The following is a 26175-nucleotide window of genomic DNA, read 5'->3' on the forward strand; positions in this document are numbered from 1 at the left end:
CGAAGCACACAGGCACTTCCCTCATGGTCTGTTGGTTCAGAATCTGCTTTACAATGAAAGAGACATGGGTTCGATTCTAGTTGGGAAACTAAGATCCCACATGATACATAGTAACGAAGCCTACGTATGCAATTACTGAGCCCACACCCCACATCTAGAGAGTCCATGGGCTGCAATGAGAGATCTTGCATGATGCAACTAAGACCCAGTGAACAAATAAATAAAAATATTTTAAAAATTTGGTTGTATACACTGTACTCGTATTATTTCAGTTGTGACTGATAGTAGTCAGTCAGTTCAGTCTCTCAGTTGTGTCCGACTCTTTGCAACCCCATGAATCACAGCACGCTAGGCCTCCCTGTCCATCACCAACTCCCAGAGTTCACTCAAACTCATGTCCATCGACTCGGTGATGCCATCCAGCCATCTCATTCTCTGTCGTCCCCGTCTCCTCCCACCCCCAATCCCTCCTAGCATCAGACTCTTTTCCAGCGAGTCAACTCGTCGCATGAGGTAGCCAGAGTATTGGAGTTTCAGCTGTAGCATCAGTCCTTCCAATGAACACCCAGGATTGATCTCCTTTAGAATGGACTGGTTGGATCTCCTTGCAGTCCCAGGGACTCTCAAGAGTCTTCTCCAGCACCACAGTTCAAAAGCATCAATTCTTCGGTGATCAACTTTCTTCACAGTCCAACTCTCACATCCATACATGACCACAGGAAAAACCATAGCCTTGACTAGACGGACCTTGGTTGGCAAAGTAATGTCTCTGCTTTTTAATATGCTATCTAGGTTGGTCATAACTTTCCTTCCAAGGAGTAAGCGTCTTTTAATTTCCTGGCTGCAATCACCATCTGCAGTGATTTTGGAGCCCAAAAAAATAAAGTCTGACACTGTTTCCACTGTTTCCCCATCTATTTCCCATGAAGTGATGGGACCAGATGCCATGATCTTTGTTTTCTGAATGTTGAGCTTCAAGCCAACCTTTTCACTCTCCTCTTTCACTTTCATCAAGAGGCCTTTGAGTTCCTCTTCACTTTCTGCCGTAAGGGTGATGTCATCTGCATATCTGAGGTTATTGATATTTCTCCCAGCAATCTTGATTCCAGCTTGTGCTTCTTCCAGCCCAGCATTCCTCATGATGTACTCTGCATATAAGTTAAATAAGCAGGGTGACAATATACAACCTTAACGTACTCCTTTTCCTATTTGGAACCAGTCTGTTCCATGTCCAGTTCTAACTGTTGCTTCCTGACCTGCATACAGGTTTCTCAAGAGGCAGGTCAGGTGCTCTGGTATTCCCATCTCTTTCAGAATGTTCCACAGTTTATTGTGGTTACCCTATCTTAATTAGGTTTAAGCTAAAATAGGTGGGGGAGTAAGGGGAATTTTTTGGCTCATGTAACTGTGAGATACAGGAGTATTACTGCTTCAGGTATGGCTGAATCAAGGAGCTCTAACGATTTACTAGGGTTCTTTCTCCATCTCTTGGTTCTACTTCCTCCAAATACATATTAATATGTATTCCCAGTGTCAGTCAATATCTTTGACACTATGAGTTTTGTTTCCTCATATGTAATCATTTATATGCACCACAATTTTTTAAAACAACCTATTGAAGGAAATTTTCATCTCAGAATCATGATTAGAGGATGAGATGGGATATGAGAAGTCATCCAGCACCTTCTGTTCCTTTTACAGTAAACAGAATCGAGACCCAGAATGAATAAGCCATTTTCCATTATCTTTCAAGTAATCACTGGAAGCTGAAGCTCCAATACTATGGTCACATGATGTGAAGAGCCAGCTCTTTGGAAAAGACCCTGATGCTCGGAAAGATTGAGGGCAGGAGGAGAAGAGGGCAGCAGAGGATGAGATAGTTGGATGGCATCACTGACTCAATGGACATAAATTTGAGCAAACTCCGGGAGACAGTGAAGGACAGGGGAGCCTGGTGTGCTGCAATCCATGGGGTCACAGGGTCAGACATGACTGAGCAACCAACAACAACAGATTGATGGTGGGAAACCAGATCTACATGATTCCAAGGTTGACTCTTTTCCACCTGCTCTTTTTTAAATGTCAACCCTGAAGCAAAATGTCAGGCAGTCAATTAACCAAGTGTGCCTGCCCAGGGAGCCCGAAAACTAAATTATTCAGAGAAAAAGAGCAATCTGGTTTTCTTGCCTACTCCTGGATTTACTTCCAAAAGTGAGGGTGGGTGGGGGCAGACAAAGCCACAAAGGGTTCTGTGTGTTTGTTCCTCTTTAGCTAAATATAAAAATATGCTTTGTTGGCTAATCAGAACCATAAGCCCAGTAACTCATCTAAAAGGTTTCGAGATTGTGTCTCTTAATGTGTTTCCTCTTAACCATCCAATTATACAGAAAAATTGTTTTCTTATTTGTATATTTCATGTGGTGAGTGTCCTCCTGTTCGTGTCAGCTCAAAGAGCTTACCAGGCACGAAAGAGGAAGGGCCGTCCTTCAGGAAACCACTTTGTCTGACAAGGACGTCCAGAGCCTGTTTGCAGAGAAAGAGAAGGAATCTATTAGCAAACTCTGTGAGCCCAGCAATGAGGAGGCTGGTGGATGGTGAGCCCTGAGAGAGGCGTGTTTCCTATATTCTGTATTCTGCTATATTCTGTATGCTTCAAGAGCTCACGTTGTTGCTGTTATTGTTCAGTCGCTAAGTCGTGTCCAACTCTTTGTGACCCCATGGACTGCAGCATGCCAGGCTTCCCTGTCCTTCACCATCTCCTGGAGTTTGCTCAAACTCACATCCATTGAGTCGATGATGCCATTCAACCATCTCATCCTCTGTTGCCCTCTTCTCCTCCTGCCCTCAATCTTTGCCAACATCAGGGTCTTCACCAATGAATCAGCTCTTCACATCAGGTGCCCAAAGTATTGGAACTTTAGCTTCAGCATCAGTCCTTCCAAAGAATATTCAGGGTCCACCGGACATTAAGCAGGAGACCCAGGGGAGACTGAGACCTTGTCCCTGGCCTCAGGAGCGCATGGTCAAGTGTGGAGAGACAAGTGCTGGATGCAGTGGGAGTGATGGGAATACAAAGAAGGGCAGTGGAGCCAGTTGCTAACTCATCATGGGTGGTCTAGAAGTGCTCCCCAAAGGCTAGCAGGCTTGAGCAGAGTCTGGAAGGACACCTAGAGTGAGTCAGGTGAAAGAACACCCAGGCAGTGCAAGGTCAAAGGCCAGAGATTGTGAGCAAGCACAGCTCTATGCAAACTACAGGCAGGACCGATATCAGGAATTTGGGAATGAGTGAAGCTTCCCAGGTGGCTCAATGGTAAAGAACCTACCCGCCAATGCAGGAGACAAGAGTTCAATCCCTGGGATGATCCCCTGGAGAAGGAAATGTCAACCCACTCCAGTATTGTTGCCTGGGAAATCTCATGGACAGAGGAGCCTGGTGGGCTACAGTGCATGGGGTCGCAAAGAGCTAGACATGATAGAGACTGAACACACATGAAGCCATCTAAGTTGCCAAGGAAAAAAAGAAACGCTAAGTTCTGGTCTGGGCCTGTACAAAATCGTGAAGTTCTTCTCCACACCTACCACCCCCGCATCTTTCACTTCCCTGTATGGCTCTCAGCTGACCTCCTTTATCCTTCTCACTAGCTCTTACACTCTCTTTCCCAGGGGATCTTCCCGACCCAGGAATCGAATCCACGTCTCTTGTGTCTCCTGCATTGGCAGGTGGATTCTTTACCATTGTGCTACCTGGGAACCTTAAGTAAAACATGCTGAGCAATTAATAGAGGCTGGCAGTTCATGAGCGCTCAAAGTTCTGCCATTATCATCACCATCATCATCATCATTATTGACCTATTAACCTCTATACATTGCCTCTATTAGAAAAAATGACCCTACCTGATACAGTGAAGAATGGAAGTAAAGATAAGGGTTACTCAAATTTTAACTTTTATGGATATCAACAGTGATGCCATTACGTTTTCAAAGACAATAAATCATCAAAGGACTTAATCATTTCTCCAAAGAAGATGTTACACATATTTGACAAGCACATCAAAAGATGCTCAGCATCCCTAATCGTTAGGAAAATGCAAATCTGAACTACAGTAAGATATCACTTCACACCCGTTAGGATGGATATTATTTTTAAAATTGAAAATAATGTGCCTGTGAGGATGTGGAGGAACTACAATCTTTCTGCATTGCTGGTGGAAGTGTTTTCTGCAGTGGAAAAAGTATGACTGTTCCTCAAAACAGATATGATCCAGCAATTCTGCTTCCAAGTTTATATTCAAAAGAATTGAAAACAGAGACTCCAACAGTTATTTATACACTTAGGATCATGGCAGTATTATTTACAATAGCTGGAAGGTGGAAACAACCTGTGTCCATTGATGGATAAACAAACTGTAACATATACACACCATGAAATATTATTCAGCCTTGAAAACGAAGGCCATTATGACATGTGTTACAATAGCGATGCACCTTGAAGACATCAATAGACTAAGTAAAATAAGCTAGTCACCAAAGGATAAATACTGTAGGATTCCACTTGAGGAAGCTAGAGTAGTCATATTGAGAAAATAGTTCAAAGGCAGAAAGTAGAGTGATGATTGCCAGGGCAGGGGCTGAGGGAGGGGGAAGATGAAAGAAGTTTGAGAGATGGATGGTTGGTGATATTTTCACAACGATGTGAATGTACTTAGTGCCACTCAACTATACACTTACAAATAACGTAATGGTATATTTCATGTGATGTATACTTTATCACCAAAAAAAAAAGACAATGAATTTGGATAAGGACAGTTGGAAGTGAATACAAGTGGGAAAGTTCCACGGGTTCTCAGTTGGAAGTTTTGTCAGTGCCTTCACTCACGCACTGACTCATGTTCTTATTCGGTGACTACTCAATAAGTACCTTCCAGGGCCAAGGAAAGTTCTTGGTGCAGGAATTACAGCAACTCCCTGTGCAATCTCTCAGTTAATAGGAGGATATTTAACTAGAAGTCAGTCAACCAAGCAAACTCTCAGTAGAAATGAAAACTGCAATTATTGCCCAAATGCGTCATGGGTTCCACTGTTCTCAGAACAAATGTCAACTTGTCCTAGCCCAAGACTGACCCAGATATGAATGAGTGACCCTTAAGTAATGTGAAAAGCTTGGCATTGCAACGGAAAATACATTTTGCAATGTCTTCAGTGCTTCTGGACATTCACATTCCATTCTGAGTTCAAATGGTCAAGAAAACTTTATGAAAACAAAAAGTCTGAGAAAATATTTGCTGAAATTTATTGACCAGGCATCTCCCTCTCTCCACCCCTCCCCCATTTCTCTTTCTCTTTTTTCCCTTCTCTCTTTCTTCTGATGTGGACCATATCAAGATCATCCACAGGACTAACTGGAGCAGCCATTGCCCCTGGCTACTCATTCCAAACTCTCCAGCATCACAATCAATTGATGTGCTTTTAGGCATTGGCTTTGTCTTCAGTGGTTTGAAGGTTGATATTTTTGTGAGTATAATATATCTGTGTCAACATTTCAGCTGAGATAATTGCTACAGGTATCTTCATGAGTGTGACCTTTATGAGAGTATGACCTCACACCATACTCTCAATGTACCCACTAGAACATATCCAAGCTCTACCTAATAGGTCCATGATATATGGTTTTAATGGGCTTCCCTAGTAGCTCAGCTGGTAAAGAATCTGCCTGCATTGCAGACCCTGGTTCAATTCCTCAGTCGGGAAGATGCCCTGGAGAAGGGATAGGCTACCCACTCCAGTATTGTTGGGCTTCCCTGGTGGTTCAGATGGTAAAGAATCTGCGAGACCTGGGTTCGATCCCTGGGTTGGGAAGATCCCTTGGAGGAGGACATGGCAACCCATCCCACTATTCTTGCCTGGAGAATCCCCATGGACAGAGGAGCCTGGTGGGCTCATGGGATCACAAAGAGTCAGACACAACTGAGCGACTAAGGACAACACAGTGTATGATTTTAATATGCTGGCTCAATGATAGTTAGTTTTCTAATGCACTACCAGCTTGATAGTTTTTTTTAAAGCCTATGCATTCAAGCTGTGATATAATGTAGAAGGCAAGAATTGGTGTTACTAAAAGCAATAAAGGTTTGTCTATATACAAAAAAAAAAAATTAGCTAGGCACTAAGGATTCTAGATCGTAATTATTATCTGCAAAACTCTCATATTCCAGGTCAGTAAAAGGATTGATAACCTTGTAATTGTTAAAACAGTTAGTAAATCACACATGGGTAGGCCGGAAGGTCAATTAGAAACCTCTATGCATAGTCACATTCTTGATTAAATTAATATTTATGTGGTTCTTATTATGTGCCAAGCATTAATCTAAGGGTTCAGGACATATCTAATCACTTCATCCCCATAAAACCCCCCTAAGGAAGATACTCACTTGAGCTTCATTTTATGATGAGGAAACTGAGGCACAAAATGTTTAAATAATTGAGCAAGTCCATATGGCTAGTATGTAGCCAGATCAGACAGTCTGGCTTCAAGGTCTAGGTCTGTAAACACCACACAAAGAGGCCTTCCACTCAGCTTTCAGAGTAACAGTGAACATTACAGCAAACCAAACCAAGAAACCCTGATTGTGAATTAACTGAATGGATTCTAGGCTGAGTCCCAACAGCTGTGTTCATAAATTTTATCTTGTGGGAGAAGGGGAAAGTTACTGGCTGATTTGTTTTATAGTTAAAGGACTCAAGCAAATTTTATTTTATCACAAGAATTAGTCCTGGTATTTTCAGCTTCTAGAATAGACAATTTGTACTCATCATGGCTCATAACTTTAATTACACACAACAATTTTAAGTCCTTTAATTTGTATGAGTAACAAGGCTCTATACACCTAAGTCTTGGTTTATGGCTGTAGCAAACTACCCCTCTAGGTTAAAATCTGATTTGGGTAAAAGGAGCTTTTTTTTTTTTTCTAAACATGCAGCAGAATTTGGCAACATTTTTTATTATCTTCTGTGAATCATGGGTTGCAGAATGGTGGGGCAGTGGAGAGATCAGACCTAGATTTAAACTCTGCACTAGCATTTACTTAGCCTCAGTTTCCTTATGTCTAAATGAGATAACTAGAGTACCTACTTCACAGGCCGGTGTGAGGATTAGATCAAATAATATGTAAAATGATACACAAAAGGATTACCAAAGTGCCTGCCCTGATGTCAGCTATTGGTAAATGTCCAGCACTACATTAATTGCTGTTGCTCTGATTCAGAATTTTCCTGGAGTTATCAAAGACCAGAGAACAGGGGGAAAGTGGTTATTTGCAGACATTGCCCTAAGTACTGGAGCGACCTAAAATGCCAGGGTGTTTTCCACATCATTCTTTAGTTACGGAATTTTTCAAAAGGTGCCAAACCATGTCACATGCAAGCCTGTTTGTCTCTGGAATTGTGTGTATTGGAGAAAGAGGAAGTGTTCACCAGGATTTTAATTTTCTTCCTTTTTCTTTGGAAAGAAAAAGTCACGTTACTAAGAAATCAGGGGTGAAAGATCCTTGTTGTGAGTGCCTCTCTATTGTCGGACTGTTTATTTTTACTATTTGCTACTCCTTTATTTTTTCCCTTACTGTTAAATGCTTTAAGAGATGATCAATTTTGTCAATAACCTCTCCTAAAGTAAACTAAAGGAAATCAGTCCTGAATATTCATTGGAAGGACTGATATCCGAAGCTGAAACTCCAATACTTTGGCCACCTGATGCGAAGAGCTGACTCACTGGAAAAGACCCTGATGCTGGGAAAGATCGAAGGTGGGAGAAGGGGACGACAGAGGATGAGATGGCTGGATGGCATCGCCGACTCAATGGACATGAGTTTGAGTGAACTCCGGGAGCTGGTGATGGACAGGGAGGTCTGGCGTGCTGCAGTCCGTGGGGTCGCAAAGAGTCGGACACGACTGAGCGACGGGACTGAAAGTAAACTGAGTTCTAAGTAAGCACACCGCCATTCCACTGAGTCAGGGGAAATAAAGATCAGAAAAAAAAAAAAAAAAAACAGCCCAATCTAGTGGGTCAGGCCCCGGGTCGACAGCTGGATTCCAGTCTCGCCCTCCCATCGCCGTGACCGATTAGCGGCTTAACCTTTGGGCCAGGGAAAAGAATCCTGCAACACTGCCGCTGAGGTAACCCTCTCTCCCACATCATCCCACTCAGCAGGCTTCTTTCCTTCCCACTCAATGGGCCTCCGATATAAAGCGCCAGGGAGGTAGAGGATCCCTGCAGGTGTCACTGCTAGGATAGCTCCTGAGAGGAGGGTCTGCATCCCAGCAATAGCTGCCCGCATCCCACCGAGGCACGCAGTGGCTCTCCGCCGCTCGGGCTGGGGAATCCAGAAAGGCGCGGAGGCCACGCCCACGCCTCCAGACCCCGCCCGCCTGGCCCCGCCCCCGTCGCGGCGCGGCCTCCCATTGGCGCTCCGGCGGGTCCGTCGAACCCCGGGGCGCCCGGGGGCGGGAGCGCAGGCGGCGTTCCCCGCCCCGCGCCTCCTGCGCCCGCCAGCCAGCCGCCGGGGAGCGAGCCACGGGCGCCGGCCGGCGGCCGCCGCGTCCGTCAGACCCAGCGGGCGAGGCTTCGCGCCCGTGGGCAGCGCGCGGCCGGCATGGCGGCGCGGAAGAGCCCCGCGCAGGAGCGGGAGCGGCCTCGCGACCACGCCTCAGGTGGGCCCCGGGCCCGCGGGGCGGGCAGCCAGGGACGCGCTCTCCTGGTTGGCGCAGCCTTTGGCGTCGGGGGGCCCGGGCGCGGCGGTCCGAGGGGTGGGGAGTCCGGGAGGGCGGGGAGGGGAACCTGCTGCAGGGTTGGGGCGGCCGTCGGGGGACGCGTCTCTGTCAGGAGCTGCGCGCCCCCGGGAGGCGGGGCTGCTGCGGGTCTCGAGGCGGCGAGCGACCCGCCGGGGCGGCGCTGGCCGGTTCCCGGACGGGGAGCGCGCGGGCTCCGTCTGGGGTGCGGTGTGACGGGCTTTGGCGGAGGCTCTCTCTCCGGGTCGTTGTCAGAGGGAAGTGGACGGGTTTCGCCCTTTGCAGGCAGAGGATGTGGTCCACACCTTCGCGGCAGTCGAGACCCGATGAGCGAACTGAGAAAGCTCCCGGTTTTTGAAACAAAAACAAACAAACCCAAAAAATGTCACCGGGGGCAGGTCGCCAGGGTCTCCGCCATCGCCGGATGAGGGGAGGGGGTTGTCCCTCCCTCCTCTGAGCCCCAAGTTTGAGGAAGGGGAGCTGCCTCTCAGCTTGGAGCACCTTCCCGTTTGCGTGTTTCCCTGGAAACCACCCCAGGGGTGAGAACCCACCCATCGGTGCATTTGGGGAGAGCGCGCGCCTGTTGCAGCGTCGCTGGGAAATTGTTAGGACAGTTTCTTTTCTTGGTCCGTGCAGGAGCTTTTACTTCACACAGCAGACTCTTGGGTGTGGTGGGAAAATAGCAGGGTTCTCAGTTAGGACAGGAGTTCTAGACATCATTTCTCCCAGTACTGTGTGCCTAGACGTCTACCATTCCGGACTTCTGGGTCCTGGTCCCTAAAAACGAAGGCACACGTCTAAGCTGATCCATCAAGCCCCTCCCAGTCTAGAATTCTGGTGATTGACGTACCTCCCACTCCCAAAAGTTTGGAGAACGATCTCATTTTTCAACCTTTCTACACTTTGGATTGTTATAGAATTAGCCAGATATTTTCTGTGGGTGTATTCATCTGAACTTTTTATTATGGGATTTTTCTTCCCTTCTCCGTGTCTTATTTTGGCAGAGAGTGCAAAGATTGAAGTGGAGGTAGGGGTACAGCTGGAAAAAGCTAGCTGGGGAGGCGGAAAGATGTCTTACTCTGGGCTTAATGGAGTTGCCAGGAATTTTCCCTGCCAACGCACCAAGTTCAGGGTGTGCCAGCGCTATGAGTGCAAAGAGAATTCTTTCCTCGGCCCCAGCCCATGGAGACTGCAGTCGTGTGTCAGTGGAAGAGTGTGATTCAAAGATCAGGTTATGGAAAACTTCTTTCTCCAAAACATAACCTCCACGGACTTAAGAGCATACTTTCCTTTCTTTGTTGGTCATGTTTGGGGGTTGGAGGGGTGGGGAATGGGGGTCCGACAAAGTTTTAAAACCAGTTGCCAAAGCTAGGGTGGAGAAAGGTTTTTTTGTTTTCGATTTTTTTACCTACCCTTTTGAGATAATAGTGAATGTTAACAAGTATTATTTGACGGTAATAAAACAGACAACAGCAGAAGAAAACCCACTGAACAGACAGGGATGGAAGGAGTTTTTTGGTAGCCATTTTTAACTGTTTCTTTTTAAGTATTTGGATACTGAGAATCATGAACTAAACATGTGCAGTATTATGGGAAAGACACTGTCAGCAGCAGAATATTAGACCAGGAAGAGGCACCATGGGTCATTTGCAAGAGAAGATAGGAAGAAGCAGGGAAGCACGACTAAGCTCACCAGTCCCAGCATTCCCCTCGGCGGGTCTGGCGTTTGAGGAGGGACTGTGTGCCGCCACTCCATGGGTCTCCTCTAGCTTCTGGCCACCATGAAAGGTATTTAACTTCCTGTTGGTTCGGGCACTGCTGGGTTTTCTGACCGAGGCCCATCTCCATTTGTTGAGTACAAAGGATGGGGGATAAATGAGTTTTCAACCGTGTACTCAGGAGCCACAGGGCTCCCTGTGGTCCCTGGGAGTTGACCTGGGGGACTTGAATGTCAGGTATGGAAAGGGGGGGGGGGCCAAAAGCCAAGTCCCCTCACTCCAGCTCCACATAAACAACCTGTGTTTCTTTCTTGTTTTATATGCTGCTCTGGGTAATGTTTTGTTTGGGGAAAAGAGTCCGGTGCTAAACAAAGAGTTTAGAGATAATGGTAATGGCTAATATGTTTCAGTGCTGCTTGTGTCTTTCTTATGTATAAAGAGCCTAGAACCATTGGCCCTAATAAGCCCTCAAAGGTTAGCTGCTATTATAGTGATCATTATACTGGAAGGTAGTTGTTATTTTTATTCCCATTTTATGAAACTTCATCCTGCACAAACTTGTAGATGCCCCCACTTTCCCATTTAACTAACTTTCCTGTTCATTAAAATGTGTATTCCTCAATATCATGGATTCCGTTATTCCAGAGCCATTCAGGGGTGACCTACTTTATGTTTGAAGCTGGTGTTTTCTGACCCGCCCTACACAGCCTCTGGCCTGGTCCCTGGGGTTCATCACAGGTACCACCCTGGGCAGGCAGGTGAGTTTACCTGCAGAGCGTCTCTGTGTTTCACACGAGAGGGCAAATCAGAAGAGCTGGCGACCTGACGGCAGGTGGAGGCTGAGGGTGGTAGGGCACACCCAGCCACTCCTCCTAGCGGACTACAGAACCGGCGGCTTGTTGCACTGCCCGTGCCTTCAAGGCCTTTGCTTTCAGGAGCGGAAGCATGCACAGGGGGCCCTGGGAGGGACCATGGTGGCAGGGAGCAGAGGAGTGATTGGCTCCTGTGCTCTGTGTGCTGCCTGTGACCTTGAAGAGAAAGGTTTCCCTTCCTTAAAAAAACAGTTTGAAGGCTGAGGAAGAAGGAAACAAACACTGCAATTAAAAACACATGCCCACACCAGAAGCCCACAACAGAATGCTTAAAATCTTGCAAGTAGTCCACAGCTGCCTGTTTGTGTCCCACTTTTATTCTCCTACTCTTCCGTGTCTGTGTGTGTGTGTGTTAGTCACTCAGTCGTGTCCAACTCTCTGTGACCACATGGACTGCAGCCCCCCAGGCTCCTCTGTCCATGGAATTCTCCAGATAAGAATACTGGAGTGGGTTGCCATTTTCTTCTCCAATGCGAAATTTAGTAGTAGTAGTTTAGTTGCTAAGTCGTGTCCGACCCTTGCGACCCTACAGGCTGTAGCCTGTCAGATTCTGCTGTCCATGGGATTCTCCAGGCAAGAATACTGGAGTGGGTTGCCATTTCCTTCTCCATTTGTGTCTGTGAGATGGACTAAATACCAAATAAAATGTAAACTGTGGTACCATGTGTTTTAGCTGAGTAGAAACTCTTGATTGGCACAATTACTGAATTTGAAAGTGACATTTTTTCCCCTGGCTCCTGTGAATGGGTGGGTGCAGTCTCCAGCCCCCAGGCTGTCCCTGCCTCAGTAACAGTGGGTATGGTGCTGGACTCAGAGACACTGCTCATGGAGAGTGTTATGTAATCTTTACAACCACCACCCTGTGACGCCCAGGATGGTCACGGAATTTCCTCAGAGTTTCCAGCTAGTAAGTGGTGGCCAGGATTCAAACTGGGCAGCCTGGCCCCTCCCACAACAGATTCTTAACTATCTGCCTGCTTCTGTCTCCTGAAATAGTCAGACTGATACCTGGGAGCACTCTGGTTTCCGAGGCTTGTTGTTGTTGCTCTGTTGCTAAGTCACGTCCAAATCTTTGTGACCCCATGGGCTGCAGCATGCCAGGCTTCCCAGTCCTTCACTGTCTCCTGGAGTTTGCTCAAACTCATGTCCATTGAGTCGATGATCCCATCCAACCATCTCATCCTCTGTCGTCCCTTCTCCTCCTGCTCTCAATCTTTCCCAGCACTGGAGACTTTTCCAGTGAGTTGGCTCTTTGCATGAGGTGACCAAAATATTGCAGCTTCAACTTTAGCATCAGTCCTTCCAATGAACATTCAGGACTGATTTCCTTTAGGATTGACTGGTTTGATCTCCTTTCTGTCCAAGGAACTCTCAAGAGTCTTTTCCAGTGCCATAGTTCGAAAGCATCAATTCTTCGGCACTCAGCCTTCTTTATAGTCCAAGTCTTACATCCATACATAACTATTGGAAAAAACCATAGCTTCCAAGGTTACCTCATCACAGTTAAGCTGTTCTAAAGTAAAGTTAGATTATCATTTTCATAACATTGTTGTTTAAGGGAACTCACAGGTCTGTGTACGGGAGAAGATTATGAAAAAGTCACCGTTATCGAGCTAAAACTTCCTACACGTGTGTTTCTTTATACACAGCTTTGAAGTCTCTATGTACCTTTTAAAGAAGTTAATGGACTGGTGTATTTGACCTTTCTCCCCTGTCCACTTGAATCCTCTGGTAAATGTTCACTTACTTAGGACAATCTGTTCTCAAAACAGAGGCTGTATATATATTTATTGATTTGTAATTAATTTAATGGAAAAACATTTAAATGTCACTTTACCTTAATTCAACAGGGAAAAATTTTTGTGTATGTACTCATTTTTCCAGTGACCTTTTATACGAGTCACACTCTATTTTTCTACTTTTTCATTTAATCGAGCCAGAATAGACAGGTGCCGTCATGTTTAAAGTAAGAGGATAATAAAACGTTTATGTTCACTTCTAGAAGACTGAGAACCATTGTCTGTCAGCACTGTTGCTGGGATTCCCAGGCAATAAACAACAATCCCAGAAACAGTAGCATGCAAAACGCTGTGCTCAGTACATCTCTGAATTAAGAACTTAATAGTCAATCTCATCGTTGATTTAACCAGGTGACTCTGACTTTGAGTGTATGTGGAATTGTGAGATGCATAGTCATTTAAGACACCTTATTAGCTCTTTCTCTGCTTATCCTGTAACTTATTTTTTTTTTAACCTTTTTTAAGATTTTTTAAAAAGTCTTTATTGAATTTGTTCAATATTGCTTCCATTCTACCTTTCAGTTTTTTGGTGGTGAGGCATATGGGATGCTAGCTCCCTGACCAGGAATCCAACCTGTACCCCCTGCGTTGGACGGCGAAGTCTTAACCACTAGCCGCTAGGGAAGTCCCTTGTTACTTATTTTTTATTGAATATTAGTTAGGGTTAGTCTTCCTGAGGGCGTCCCAGGTGGCAGTAATGGTAAAGAAGCTGCCTGCCAATGCAGCAGACATAAGAGACACGGGTTTGATCCCTGGGTCAGGAAGATCCCCGGGAAAAGGGCATGGCAACCCACTCCAGTATTCTTGCCTGGAGAATCCCACAAACAGAGGAGCCTGGTGGGCTACAGTCCATGGGGTCGCAAAGAGTCGAACACAACTGAAGTGACTTAGCACGCACACACAGTCTTCCAGCAGATGGAGAAATGACATAGTTGGAAGTCAGTTTCTCAAGAGAGTCCTCTCCCAATTCAGAGAGAAGCAGAATCCCAGCCCCTCCTCTGAGCACCAGCAGCCGCCCGGATGCCTGGGTTTGGCCTCCTGGGTGGGGTTTCAGTGCCTGCAGCCCCCAGAGCCATCAGGAGTCTTCCCAGACTGGCCTGGCCCCAGCCTGCAGGGCTCAGGCAACCCGGGTGGACTCTGTGCCTTGGGCCCCACCTCAAAGGTCAAGGTGGACCGCAGATGTCAAGCCCAGGTGGCTGGAAGGGACCCAACACATTGGAGTTCTCAGTCTTGGGCCCATCAGACAGGCTGTCCTGGAGGTGCTGCCCTGATTGCAGGGAGTGAAGCGGGGGTGGAGGGGCAGGAGCCCCACCCATTTTTGTAAATCTTGTTGCTGCTGCTGTTGCTAAGTCACTTCAGTCGTGTCTGACTCTGTACGACCCCATAGATGGCAGCCCACCAGGCTCCCCCGTCCCTGGGATTCCCCAGGCAAGAACCCTGGAGTGGGTTGCCATTTCCTCCTCCAATGCATGAAAGTGAAAAGTGAAAGTGAAGTCGCTCAGTCGTGTCCGACTCATAGCGACCCCATGGACTGCAGCCCACCAGGCTCCTCCATCCATGGGATTTTCCAGGCAAGAGTACTGGAGCGGGTTGCCATCGCCTTCTCTAACTGTGAATCAAATACAGCTGTATTTTTCTCTTGAAGCAAGCCACCCCTCCTGCATCCTGCCTTCTCGTGTGCCCCTTACGGTGGACCTGCATCCCTGTTCCCACCATGCCTCGTGGGCACAGGCTGGGTCCCCAGGGGCTCAGGAGGGGAGGTGGGTGGGGGCACAGACTGTGAACCACATGTAAACCTGCTTCTAAGCCAGGGCAGAGAGAGTCCCCAGAACGTTTATCTCTCAGGTTGAAGAGAAGTTAACTGAACTTCTTCCCGGTCTTAGAGTAACACCAGGCACACTGTGGGTATATTTCCTGACCTGTGATTGGTTGTCGAGTTGCCAAGTTGTGTCCAACCGACTCTTGTGACCCCATGGACTTGTAGCCCGCCAGGCTCCTCTGTCCATGGGATTCTCTAGGCAAGAATACTGGAGTGGGTTGCCATTTCCTTCTCCAGGGGCTCTTTCTCACCCAGGAATCAAACCCAGGTCTCCTACCTTGAGGCAGATTCTTTACCAACTGAGCTACGAGGGAATCCTATAGAAAGGCCTCAACTATTTTTTTTTCTTTGGTAAGTTATTTTTGTTTTAATTTGGCTGCGCTGGGTCTTAGTTGCGGCCCCTGGATCTTCAGTCTTCCCTGTGGCCTGCAGGATCTTTAGTTACGGTGGGTGAGGTCTTTCAGGGGCAGCATTCGAACCCTTCCTTGCAGCGCGTGAGGTCTAGTTCCATGGCCAGTGCTCAAACCCAGACCACCTGCCTCAGGAGCACAGAGGTTCAGCCACTGGGCTGCCAGGGCAGAAGTCCCAGGAGGGCCTCAGCTTTGCTGGGAGGGCTCTGAAGTGCCAGGAGACCTGGGTGCCCTGTGTCCTCCAGACTGGCTTCCAGGACAGGTGAGAGGACGGGGGCAGTGGCAGCGATGGCCAGGGCAGCATGCCGAGGGTCTTCAGTCAGCATGCAGGTGTGAAGGGCTGCGGGCGCTGACGTCGTCGGGCCGGGTCAGCCACGGCTCATTCCACTCGCTGCATGACCAGTGACCTGGGAGTTCTGTTCATAGCTAAGGCTGCCCGGCATCTTGGAGTGCAAATGTAGCCAATGGAATTATTCATATCCATGTGGCGTCCCTCAGTTTTTGCACCTGAAGCCCTGAGAGACTCGGCTCTATTGATTCCTTCCTCTGAAATCTGAAGTAGAAAAATCACTCGACCTGAGAGCGAGTTTATTAGATGGGTTCATCCCTCTGTTTTGTTCCCTAAACATTGGTTAAATCCCCTTTGGGGTTCTCAACTGATTGTCATGACAAGAACTAGTACAGACACCACTTATACACCTACTTAGTACTGCCCTAGGAGAAGGCAATGGCAACCCACTCCAGTACTCTTGCCGGGAAAATCCCAAGGATGGAGGGGCCTGGTAGGCTGCAGTCCATGGAGTCGCTACAAGTCGGACACGACTGAGCGACTTCACTTTCACTTTTCACTTTCATGCATTGGAGAAGGAAATGGAAACCCACTCCAGTGTTCTTGCCTGGAGAATCCCAGGGACGGGGGAGCCTGGTGGGCTGCAGTCCATGGGGTCACACAGAGTCGGACATGACTGAAGCAATTTAGCAGCAGCAGCAGCAGTACTGCCCTGTTCCTCGTGCTTTGATATTCCAGCATCCTCTCCCACATAGGCCTCACTGATGCATTCACAGTTTGGGCCCATCACGTGTGCAGCTACAGACCCCTCACGCCTGCCCCAGGCTCCTCAAACTTCCTCTTTTGTTTCTTGCTGTCTTTGAGAAACTGGTCACCTCCATGGAGGCCTTTGTGGGAAAGGTTGTGCTCTCAGGTTAGCATGTGATAGAGCTGCAGACCTAGGCACGGGCATCTCGGGGCGGAGTCTATGGGGCATTTGTCAAGGGCTCGTGTGTCTTCTGTCCATGCTCAGGGCATCTTGCCTGTGGTGCAAGTTTTGAGTAATGTTTTGAGTCTGACTTTTTGGGTTTTTTTAATAGTGAAAACTTTTATATTTGGAATTAGCCAGCTGGACTCAGTTTAGATGATCCGATCTTGTTGGCAATATCCAAAGCATCACAGTCAGGAGCCAGCCGAATATAGGCCTTCTTCTGTCCATCAGGCCTGATCCGGGTGTTGACCTTAGCCAGGTCAGTATCGCAGCCTGTTGAACTGGGTGCTTGTTGGCCCTGACATGCACAGCGAACACGTGGGTTGTTGTCTTCTGCTTTCTTCACGACTGACTCGGTGGTAAAGAGGAAATTTGATGATGGCCCAGTGGTCAAGTTTGTTTCTTCTAGGGGCATCTCTCAAGGATATTTGGGCTGCCTCCTGAGCCGTAGTGTTCTGGGCCACCGGAAGGTGGGTGACATCCAGGTCTTCTTTCTTGAGAGGCTGTGGACGCCTATCAACATGCTTTCTTGGCCTCAAAGCCTTTGCTTTGACTTCGGCTTTGGGAGAGGCAGGGACTGCCTTCTTCACTCTCAGTGTCACCTTTCATGAATAAAAAAAACCTCAAGTCTGGTTTAACTTCAGTTGTTTCACAGCTCCTTAAAATCCTGTGCCTTGTGCCGCCACGTGACAATTCCGCCAGCGTAACTCTGAAACATGTTAACGTGAAGGGACCTGTGGAGGATGATGGGGAATGGCGGTAACTGGCCTGGCCTCCTCGGGTCTGTAGGGGAGGGAGCTGAGTTCCAGGTTGCTTAGCCGTCTAGGACCAGACCCAGAGTCGAGTTCCTGACTCCCTGGGGCCTGCCCGTTCCTCTGCCTTGATGCCATCCCACTAGGTGACAGCTTCACAGCCTCACTTCCTGTTTTATATTTACATGAGTGTAATTAAGGGAAGGGAAAACAGACTGGTGGCTCACCATTTCTGGCATGCGTGTTACAAGTCAGAAGGGATGGGCAAGATAAAGACAGGATCAGGTATGGTGGGATACCAGAGCAACCCCGAGTACGTGAATCAAGTTTCTTTCTCTCATGACAGAGTTTAGAGGTGGCTCCCCTGAGCTAGAATGGGCTCCGTGGTGTCAGAGGCTGAGGCTCCTTCCACTTTGTTTCCACCCTGCATGGCTTTTACACTTACAGCTCCTTCTTGATCCAGCATGGCTGCTGAATGTCATTCATCACACCTACATTCCAGCTGGTAGGGAGGAGGAAGGGCTGGGGGTACATACCCCTCTTTACATGGTTAGACCCACACATAGGGAGAGTGGAATGTAACCTTTATTCTGAGTAGCTGCATATCCAGCCAAAGTCAAGATTCTGCTTCTGTGGAAGAAAAGAGAACAGTTCTGGGGTCTGCTGGCAGTCTGTCCTGGAGACACACAGACTGGATTCTGAGTCCATTGATTCATTTTATTTATTCAACACAATATTTATGAACTGTCTGCTGTGTTTCTTGGGACCAAGAACACAGAGCAAAAACAGAAACAATCCCAGTCCTTAAGACATTTTACCTACATGGGAAGACAGACCCTAATCAAACACAAACATAGTTGTGTAAACTGTGATGAGTGCCATGAAGGAAGAGGACACCGTGTGCTGTGATAGAGCAGAGCCCGGGGCTGGGATGGGGTTGGAGAAGCTTGACCCTGGGAAGTGACCTCTGAGCCGAGAGCTGGAGAGTGAGTAGAGTGAAGAGCATCCCAGACGGAGACGAGTGCGTCCCAACAGCAGGCGCAGAGGCAGGGGTGAGCGCTGATGGAGACGCTGAGGGCAGCCAGCCATCTTGGAGCAAAGAGGTCTGAAGAGGCAAGAGAGCAGGGAGGAATCAGGGTCAGACCCGGCAGGTCCGGGGGTGGGGAGCACACCCACCCCGGCTTACCTGGGACCGTGGGTGTCCTTGGACAAGGAACTCTCAGTGCTGAAACTGGGGAGGTCCTGGGCAAGCCAGGAGTGGGTCACCCTCCCCGAAGGTCATTAATATACAGTTGGGCTCCTTTATTATTAATTACAGCAAAATTCCTTTTTTGGTCTGCGTAGCTCCCAGCCTTGGTAAAACAGCCATTGACTGGTAAAAGTAGCTCCTCGCCTTGGCCACAGGGAAAGAGGTACAAAGCACAGGGGGCACTTAAACTTGTTGGATGACATGACCAGTGAGATGTTTTTATCTGTGCAGTTTTCCCTAAGGGTAATTTTGGAGATTAACTGGCAGGTGATGATATATTTGAGCTAACAGAAATAGGCAAGGATGGAGGAAGCCCTGACTCCAGAGCAGTGTTTCTCAGCACCAGTGATGCATCAGAATCATCTGGGAATTTTTTTTTAAAAAGGCGTCGGAACCCCAGCCAGTAAATCAGATTCTCCACAGATAGGGCCAGGGCCAGGGTGATTCCCTGCTCCATGGCAGCACCTCTGAGGCTTTGATGAACACGTGACTTGCTGGGAATATTGCAGATCACAGATTCTGCCTCCATAGTGCCCGAGGATTGTATTTCTGAATGCCCAGGTGATAAGGGTGTTGCTGGTCAATACACTTTGTGTTGTTCATTTGCAAAGTCGTGTTCAACTCTTTGTGACCCCATGGACTGCAGCACACCAGCCTCCCCTGTCCTTCACCAGCTCCTGGAGCTTGCTCAAACTCATGTCCATTGAATCAGTGATCCCATCCAACCATCTCATCCTCTGCCATCCCCATTCTCCTCCTGCCTTCTGTCTTTCCCAGCATCAGGGTCTTTTCCAGTGAGTTGGCTCTTCATATCACGTGACCAAAGTATTGGCGCTTCAGCATCTAGTCCTTCCAATGAGTATTCAGGGTTGATTTCCTTTAGGGTTGACTGGTTTGATCTTCTTGCACTCCAAGGGACTCTCAAGAGTCTTCAACACCACAGTTCAAAGGCATCAGTTCTTTGGTGCTCAGCCTTCATTATGGTTCCACTCTCGCATTTATACATGACTGCTGGAAAAACCATAGCTTTGACTGCATGGACCTTTGTCAGCAAAGACTTTGAGTACGATGTTCTGTAATGTTTGATGGGTTTGTTTTGAAGCCTCTGCTTTCTTTTTAGGAGAGCAGATCTGAGAGGCCTTGTTAGGGTAGAAGGTCCTTGAGAGACTAAAGGGGGAGGACAGGGAGGCCCCCCACCCTGGGCTCCCGTCACTCGTGGGCCCAGCCCGACTTCTCAGTCGGCTCCAGCGGTGCTTGGGGTCATGTGGTGAGGCCGGTTCCTGGTTCCAGGAGAACCAGCTCTTGGAGGCTTCTGGCTGGGATGGTGCAATAAATGATGCTTCATTGCCTTCTCACTTGTTTAGAGGCCTCTCTAGCTGACCCCACTGGCTGCCAGGATATGGGTCTTTCCAACAACTAAGAAAAGCCTGAAAGATTTTTTTTAAATGACACATCCATTGTGAAAAAAAAAATCAAACCAACAAAAAACACACACCACCAACTTCGGACTGGAAAATGGTGATGGAGAAGGGAAGCCAATTAGAAGGATTAGTACTCATTAGTGACAGAGGCCAGATGATTCTGAGGAATGGAAAAATCACTGCAGGGCAAAAGTGGCTCGTCTCAGAGTATCCTTTTATTTCTCCCTGGGCCATGTGTTCATGAATGATCTGTGTTGGGATGTGGAAGACAAGCTTGATCTTTAAAGGTCTAAGAGTTGGGGGCAGAGCACCACAGAAGCCGTGGCGGGTGGGAGCAGTGAGCCGAGTCCAGTGATGTGAAGTTTCACAGGAATGTGTGCCAGCTTCTGGGGCTCAGAGAGCTTGTCCTGTGATGTGGATAAGCTCTCGTTTCCCTCCCCAGGTTCTGAACTTACCAAAAGGTGGACACAGAAGTCAGGGATTTTTTTTTTTTTTTAACGTCAGCTGGGTAGTAAAATCCTATGTCTTAGGTGGTGTGGCCAGGTGGGTTTGCGGTCAGTGCCTGAGGTGTGCTCACCCCTCAGAGGTCAGGCCTCTCCCCAAGAGACGGCCTCCCCCCAGGCCCCTCTCTGCAGACAGGCGGTAGTGAGTTGAGCTGAGCAGAGGGTCGTAACACGTGCTGTCAGTCTTCCGTCTTCAAGAAAGAGCAAGGGGAGAGGGGCTGAGGCCAGTACCAGACTTCCAGGAAAGTTCTTCCACCTGGAGGTTTGGGGATGGAAAGAGAGCGCCTGCCCCCCTCACCCCCTTCAGCAGACGGGGAGCAGCAGGTCCCAAGGGCTTCAGGTCAATGGCAGGCTGACTACTAACACAGCCTCAGGCTGCATTAATGCGAATGGATCATTGAGACCAAATCTGGTCAACCACAGCTCATGGGCCACTCAGTTTTTCTGTGGCTTGCAACCCATAAAAGGTCATTACATTTTTTTTTAATAGGGGGGAAAAATCAAAAGAGGAATCCCTTTTCCTGACGTGAAACTTACATGAAATTCAGATTTCAGCATCCCTAGGAAAGTTTGCTTGGGACACCGCCCTGCTGTGTATTGTCCAATGGCTGCTTCCACTCCTCCAGGGGCCGATGTGAGCGGGTGGGATGGAGGCAGGATGGCCCGCAGTGCCTGGAATCTTCCCTCTTCGGCCCTGCACAGAAAGCTTGCTGACTGCGCTGGAAAGTGAAGCAGTGGTCACGTGGTTGATGGCTCCCCTGCTTGCGTCACACCCAGGACAGTGTGTTCCAGCCCACAGTCACACTTTAAGTTGGGGTAGGTCCCCAGAAAGGTCACAGGGATGGTGAAGAGGCCTCCCTCCCACCCTGCCACCCTGCACCAAACCATGTCAAGTGAGGCCTGCTGGGGAGAACCAGGGTGTCTGAGCTGGAAGAGGAAAAGGCACTGTGGGAATGACAGCTGTCTTCAGAGTTTGTGCTCGTTAACTGTTTTGAATTCTTGGAAGAGAAGGATTCAGGGAAGGCGGTTGTGTAGTTAATTCAAGGGGCACTGACCTTGAGTTGGAACATGCGGGTTCAAGTTCAGGCTTCTGCTTGCTTTCTCCAGGCTTCAAAGATGAAGTGCGTGTGTGCACCAGTGGCCAGGTCCACAGGGAATTAAGGCTCAGCTGTCACCTCAGAGGGGCTTTCTGGCCTATAGGGGACACAGTCATGAGTACACTGACCGGGAACCCACCTGCCTTGTGGACGCGTTGGCAGGGGGTGGGTACCGGGGGAGGGATTTGTCCTGCCAAGGGGCTGGTGTGACTCGGGCCTCGGAGAACAAGTTGAATTCCAGCCCCTCCAGCCCAGAACATCATGTGTCCTTGTGAAATGGTCACTAATCTGAGAGGCTGTCGTGTGGAAGGGGACTTGGACGTGTTCCTCATGACCCCAAGCAATGACGATGCACTGGTGGTGACAGGTCTGATCACGCCAGCCTCTTGCTTCCAACCTGGCGGGGGGGCTTTCCTTGCTCTTCAGCATCAGCGTCTCCCAAGGGGATGCAGCCTTGCTGGTCGCCCCTCAGTTTCCCGTCCAGGCTGTGGGTCCCAGCCCCGCCTCACGTCCTCGGGGGAGCCTCGCGTCCGGGCCAGGTCCCTGTGTTGTCCCCACCGGTGTCCTCTGCACGGCCTTGGTCGTGCTGCAGTCTCACGAGGATGGTCTGTCCGGTGTGAGTGTGTGGAGGAACAGCCAGTCTTTCCAGTTCACCGTGGTAGCGTCGGTAGCTGGCCTACAGAGCAGCGTCATCTGTAGTCGTAGAATCCTGATACATCTGATCATTGGAGAAACACCCCAGAAAAGGAAACGGGCTCCCATCAGCGGGGGGTGAGTTCCCACCCCCAGAGGCGTAGACACTGATGGTGACCACGTGGAGGGGCTCAGCCGACAGCTTACACAGATTCACGGCCTGTGTGTGCTGAGCACGCTCGGGGCTTCCTGCGTCTCATTACCAGCCTCCCGCATCACTGTTGGTCTCCACTGTTGGGGAGACTCTTGGGGATGACTCATCTGAGGTTCTGCAGCTAGAAAATGACAGAATAAGGACTGGGTCCTAGGCTTATTCCGCCAGCCTGCTGTCTCCACCGGGGCCGGGCCAGGGCACCTGCCTGGTGGGGTGCCGAGACCTGGAGTTCTGGGATTCCTGGAGCCTAGCCCACCTACTGCTTCTGTGTTTTTGTAGTTGGGTGGGTTTTAAGCCCCCTCCAGAAGGTTAGATAATTCGAGTGATAGGTGGCATTGAACACGCTAATGATGCACCCAGTACATGAAGATACTGAGCTAAGATGTTATTAAAAACATGGTATATTGTCACCCTGCTTATTTAACTTATATGCAGAGTACATCATGAGAAATGCTGGGCTGGAAGAAGCACAAACTGGAATCAAGATTGCTGGGAGAAATATCAATAAGCTCAAATATGCAGATGACACCACCGTTATGGCAGAAAGTGAAGAGGAACTCAAAAGCCTCTTGATGAAAGTGAAAGAGGAGAGTTAAAAAGTTGGCTTGAAGCTCAACATTCAGAAAACTAAGATCATGGCATTTGGTCCCATCACTTCATGGGAAATAGATGGGGAAACAGTGGAAACAGTGTCAGACTTTATTTTTGGGGGGCTCCAAAATCACTGCAGATGCTGATTGCAGCCATGAAATTAAAAGATGCTTACTCCTTGGAAGGAAAGTTATGACCAAGCTAAATAGCATATTAAAAAGCAGAGATATTACTTTGCCAACCAAGGTCCATCTAGTCAAGGCTATGGTTTTTCCAGTGGTCATGTATGGATGTGAGAGTTGGACAGTGAAGAAAGCTGAGCGCCGAAGAATTGATGCTTTTGAACTGTGGTGTTGGAGAAGACTCTTGAGAGTCCCTTGGACTGCAAGGAGATCCAACCAGTCCATCCTGAGGGAGATCAATCCTGGGTGTTCATTGGAAGGACTGATGCTGAAGCTGAAACTCCAGTACTTTGGCCACCTCATGCAAAGAGTTGATTCATTGGAAAAGACTCTGATGCTGGGAGGGATTGGGGGCAGGAGGAGAAGGGGATGGCAGAGAATGAGATGGCTGGATGGCGTCACCAACTCGACATGAGTTTGGGTGAACTCTGGGAGTTGGTGATGCACGGGGAGGTCTGCCGTGCTGCGATTCGTGGGGTCGCAAAGAGTCGGACACGACTGAGCAACTGAACTGAGCTGAACAGTCCTCTTGGTGTTGTCAAGGAGCGTTTCCTGCTGCATTTGTTGAACTCTGGGTTGGCAGGAAGGAGCCTGGGGTAGATGTGCCCAGTCCTGTGGGATGTGGACTGTGCACCTAGCGTGAAGTCAGTTGTCTCACAGGGCTACGGTCCTGTGACTCACTGGTCACGACTTTCAAGATAAAAAGCTTGCACGTTGGCGGTTCTCTTCCTCAGTGATACTGATCTTGTCGTCGTTGGTTATAGAACTTTACTAAGTGGAAGTCTGTTGTTTCTTAAGCAGGAATAATACCTGAAATCCAAACATGTAGAAAGTCTTTGGACCTCACCATTCCCAAGATTTGTGAAGAGGATATTTGTTCTATCTCCCCCATAACTGACACAGAAACAACCAGATAACCTGTGGTTTTGCATGAGCCTGAAGCTGTGCTGGTTGTTACAAACCCAGGCTGTCACTCCTCTGTGCTGACGTTCTGAACATCTCCAGCAGTCTCCCAGGGCTCCAGACTATTCAGAAACCTTGATGATCTAACAAGATTTGTTCTGTGTGTTTATCATTCTGTTTCCACATTGCTTCATTTATTCCTTTGGACAAACAAACCACATTTTGCTTTATGTCTCAGAACTCAGCTCTGAGAGAGGCGACCCACCGGGGCAGACAGCATGAGGACTCTGTGCTATTCTGAGTCCTGGCGGGGCCCCGACACCAGGACATGTAAACTGGGGGCCTAGACAAGCTGACAAGTAACCTTTCCCAGCATCAGGGCATTGTGCCACTGGACCCTGAACTTCCTGGAGCCAGAGATGGTGTCTTTTCACTTCACTGCCTGCCAGTCCAGCTCCCAGCCCAGGGTGGGAAGAAGAATAACCAAGGGGTGAGGGGCAGGAGAGAGGGGCTTCTGGGGCCCCTTCCTGTCCCCCGAACCACGTGGCCTCAGTTGACTCCTCTCTGCGGCAACCCCACCCCTCCACCGGCCCTGCGACAGAGAGCCTGCAGGGACGTCCTGGGGCGGGGGGCCTTTCCCACCCCTGCTCCCTGGTTGCTTCCTAACCCATCAGTTTCTCTTGGCCAGTCTCTTGCTAATTAACCAGAATATGGCCTTGAAGCTGATAGAAATAGCTGATGTATTTTTTAAGTTTAAAAGTCATTTTGACCTTGAAGTTTCAGGGCTTTTAAAAATTATTTTGTATTGGGGTATCAGTTCAGTTCAGTTGCTCAGTCGTGTCTGACTCTTTGCGACCCAAATGGACAGCAGCACACCAGGCCTCCCTGTCCATCAGGTGGCCAAAGGATTGGAGCTTCAGCATCAGTCCTTCCAATGAATGTTCAGGACTGATTTCCTTTAGGATGGACTGGTTGGATCTTCTTGCAGTCCAAGGGACTCTCAAGACTCTTCTCTAACACCACAGTTCAAAAGCAACAATTCTTCAGCACTCAGCTTTCTTTATGGTCCAACTCTCACATCCATACATGACTACTGGGAAAACCATACCTTTGACTAGACGGACCTTTGTCAGAAAGTAATGTCACTGCTTTTTAATATGCTGTCTAGGTTTGTCATAGCTCTTCTCCCAAGGAGCAAGCATCTTTTAATTTTATGGCTGCAGTCACCATCTTCAGTGATTTTGGAGCCCAAGAAAATAAAATCTGTCACTGTTTCCTTTTTTCCTCCATCTATTTGCCATGAAGCAATGGGACCAGGTGCCATGATCTTTGTTTTCTGAATGTTGAGTTTTAAGCCAGCTTTTTCCACTCTCCTCTTTCACTTTCATCAAGAGGCTCTTTGGTTCCTCCCGGCTTTCTGGGTTAATTGGAGTATAGCCAATTAACAATGTCATGATAGTTTCAAGTGAACAGCGACGGGACTCAGCCATACATAGACATGTATCCGTTCTCCCCTGAACTATCTCAGCCATACATAGACATGTATCCGTTCTCCCCCGAACTCTCTTCCCATCCAGGCTGCCACATCCCATTGAGCAGAGTTCCAAGGGTTGTTGTTCGGTCACTCAGTTGTTGTCTGACTCTTTGCTCCCTCATGGACTGCAACACCAGGCTTCCCTGCCCTTCACTGTCTCCTGGAGTTTGCTCAGATTTGTGTCCATTGAGTTGATGATGCCATCCAAGAAGCAGAGTTCCATTGACTGTAAGGCAGGACTTTGAAGTTTTTAACAAGGTGATCTTACCATATGATCTGTCTCAAACATCTAAATTAAACTGCCTTTTCTGTCTTGTAGCTTAGCCCTAGCTTCCACCCTCCCTGCAGGCCTGCTCTGTAGCCCTTGATCTGCCTCCTCTGCTTCAGGAGCATGTCAGTGGGCCAGCCCCGGGGGGCAGAGGAGCTGACGGTGGGGGG

At 48.5% G+C, this 26175-nt stretch overlaps 1 protein-coding gene across 1 annotated transcript in view; it reads left to right on the forward strand.

Moving 5' to 3' along the window:
• The first annotated feature begins 8519 nt into the window (after positions 1-8519).
• The window catches only part of OTULINL (OTU deubiquitinase with linear linkage specificity like), a 44178-nt gene continuing 26522 nt past the window's right edge, over positions 8520-26175 (forward strand). Inside the window, exon 1 of the mRNA XM_055422250.2 lies at positions 8520-8703. Within this exon, the coding sequence (XP_055278225.1) occupies positions 8646-8703 (58 nt within the window). The 5' untranslated portion in view covers positions 8520-8645. The remainder of the gene's footprint in view (positions 8704-26175) is intronic.

Source organism: Moschus berezovskii, chromosome 18, assembly GCF_049115385.1.
Source record: "Moschus berezovskii isolate FMDL1 chromosome 18, NW_MosBer_1.0, whole genome shotgun sequence".
NCBI lineage: Eukaryota > Metazoa > Chordata > Mammalia > Artiodactyla > Moschidae > Moschus > Moschus berezovskii.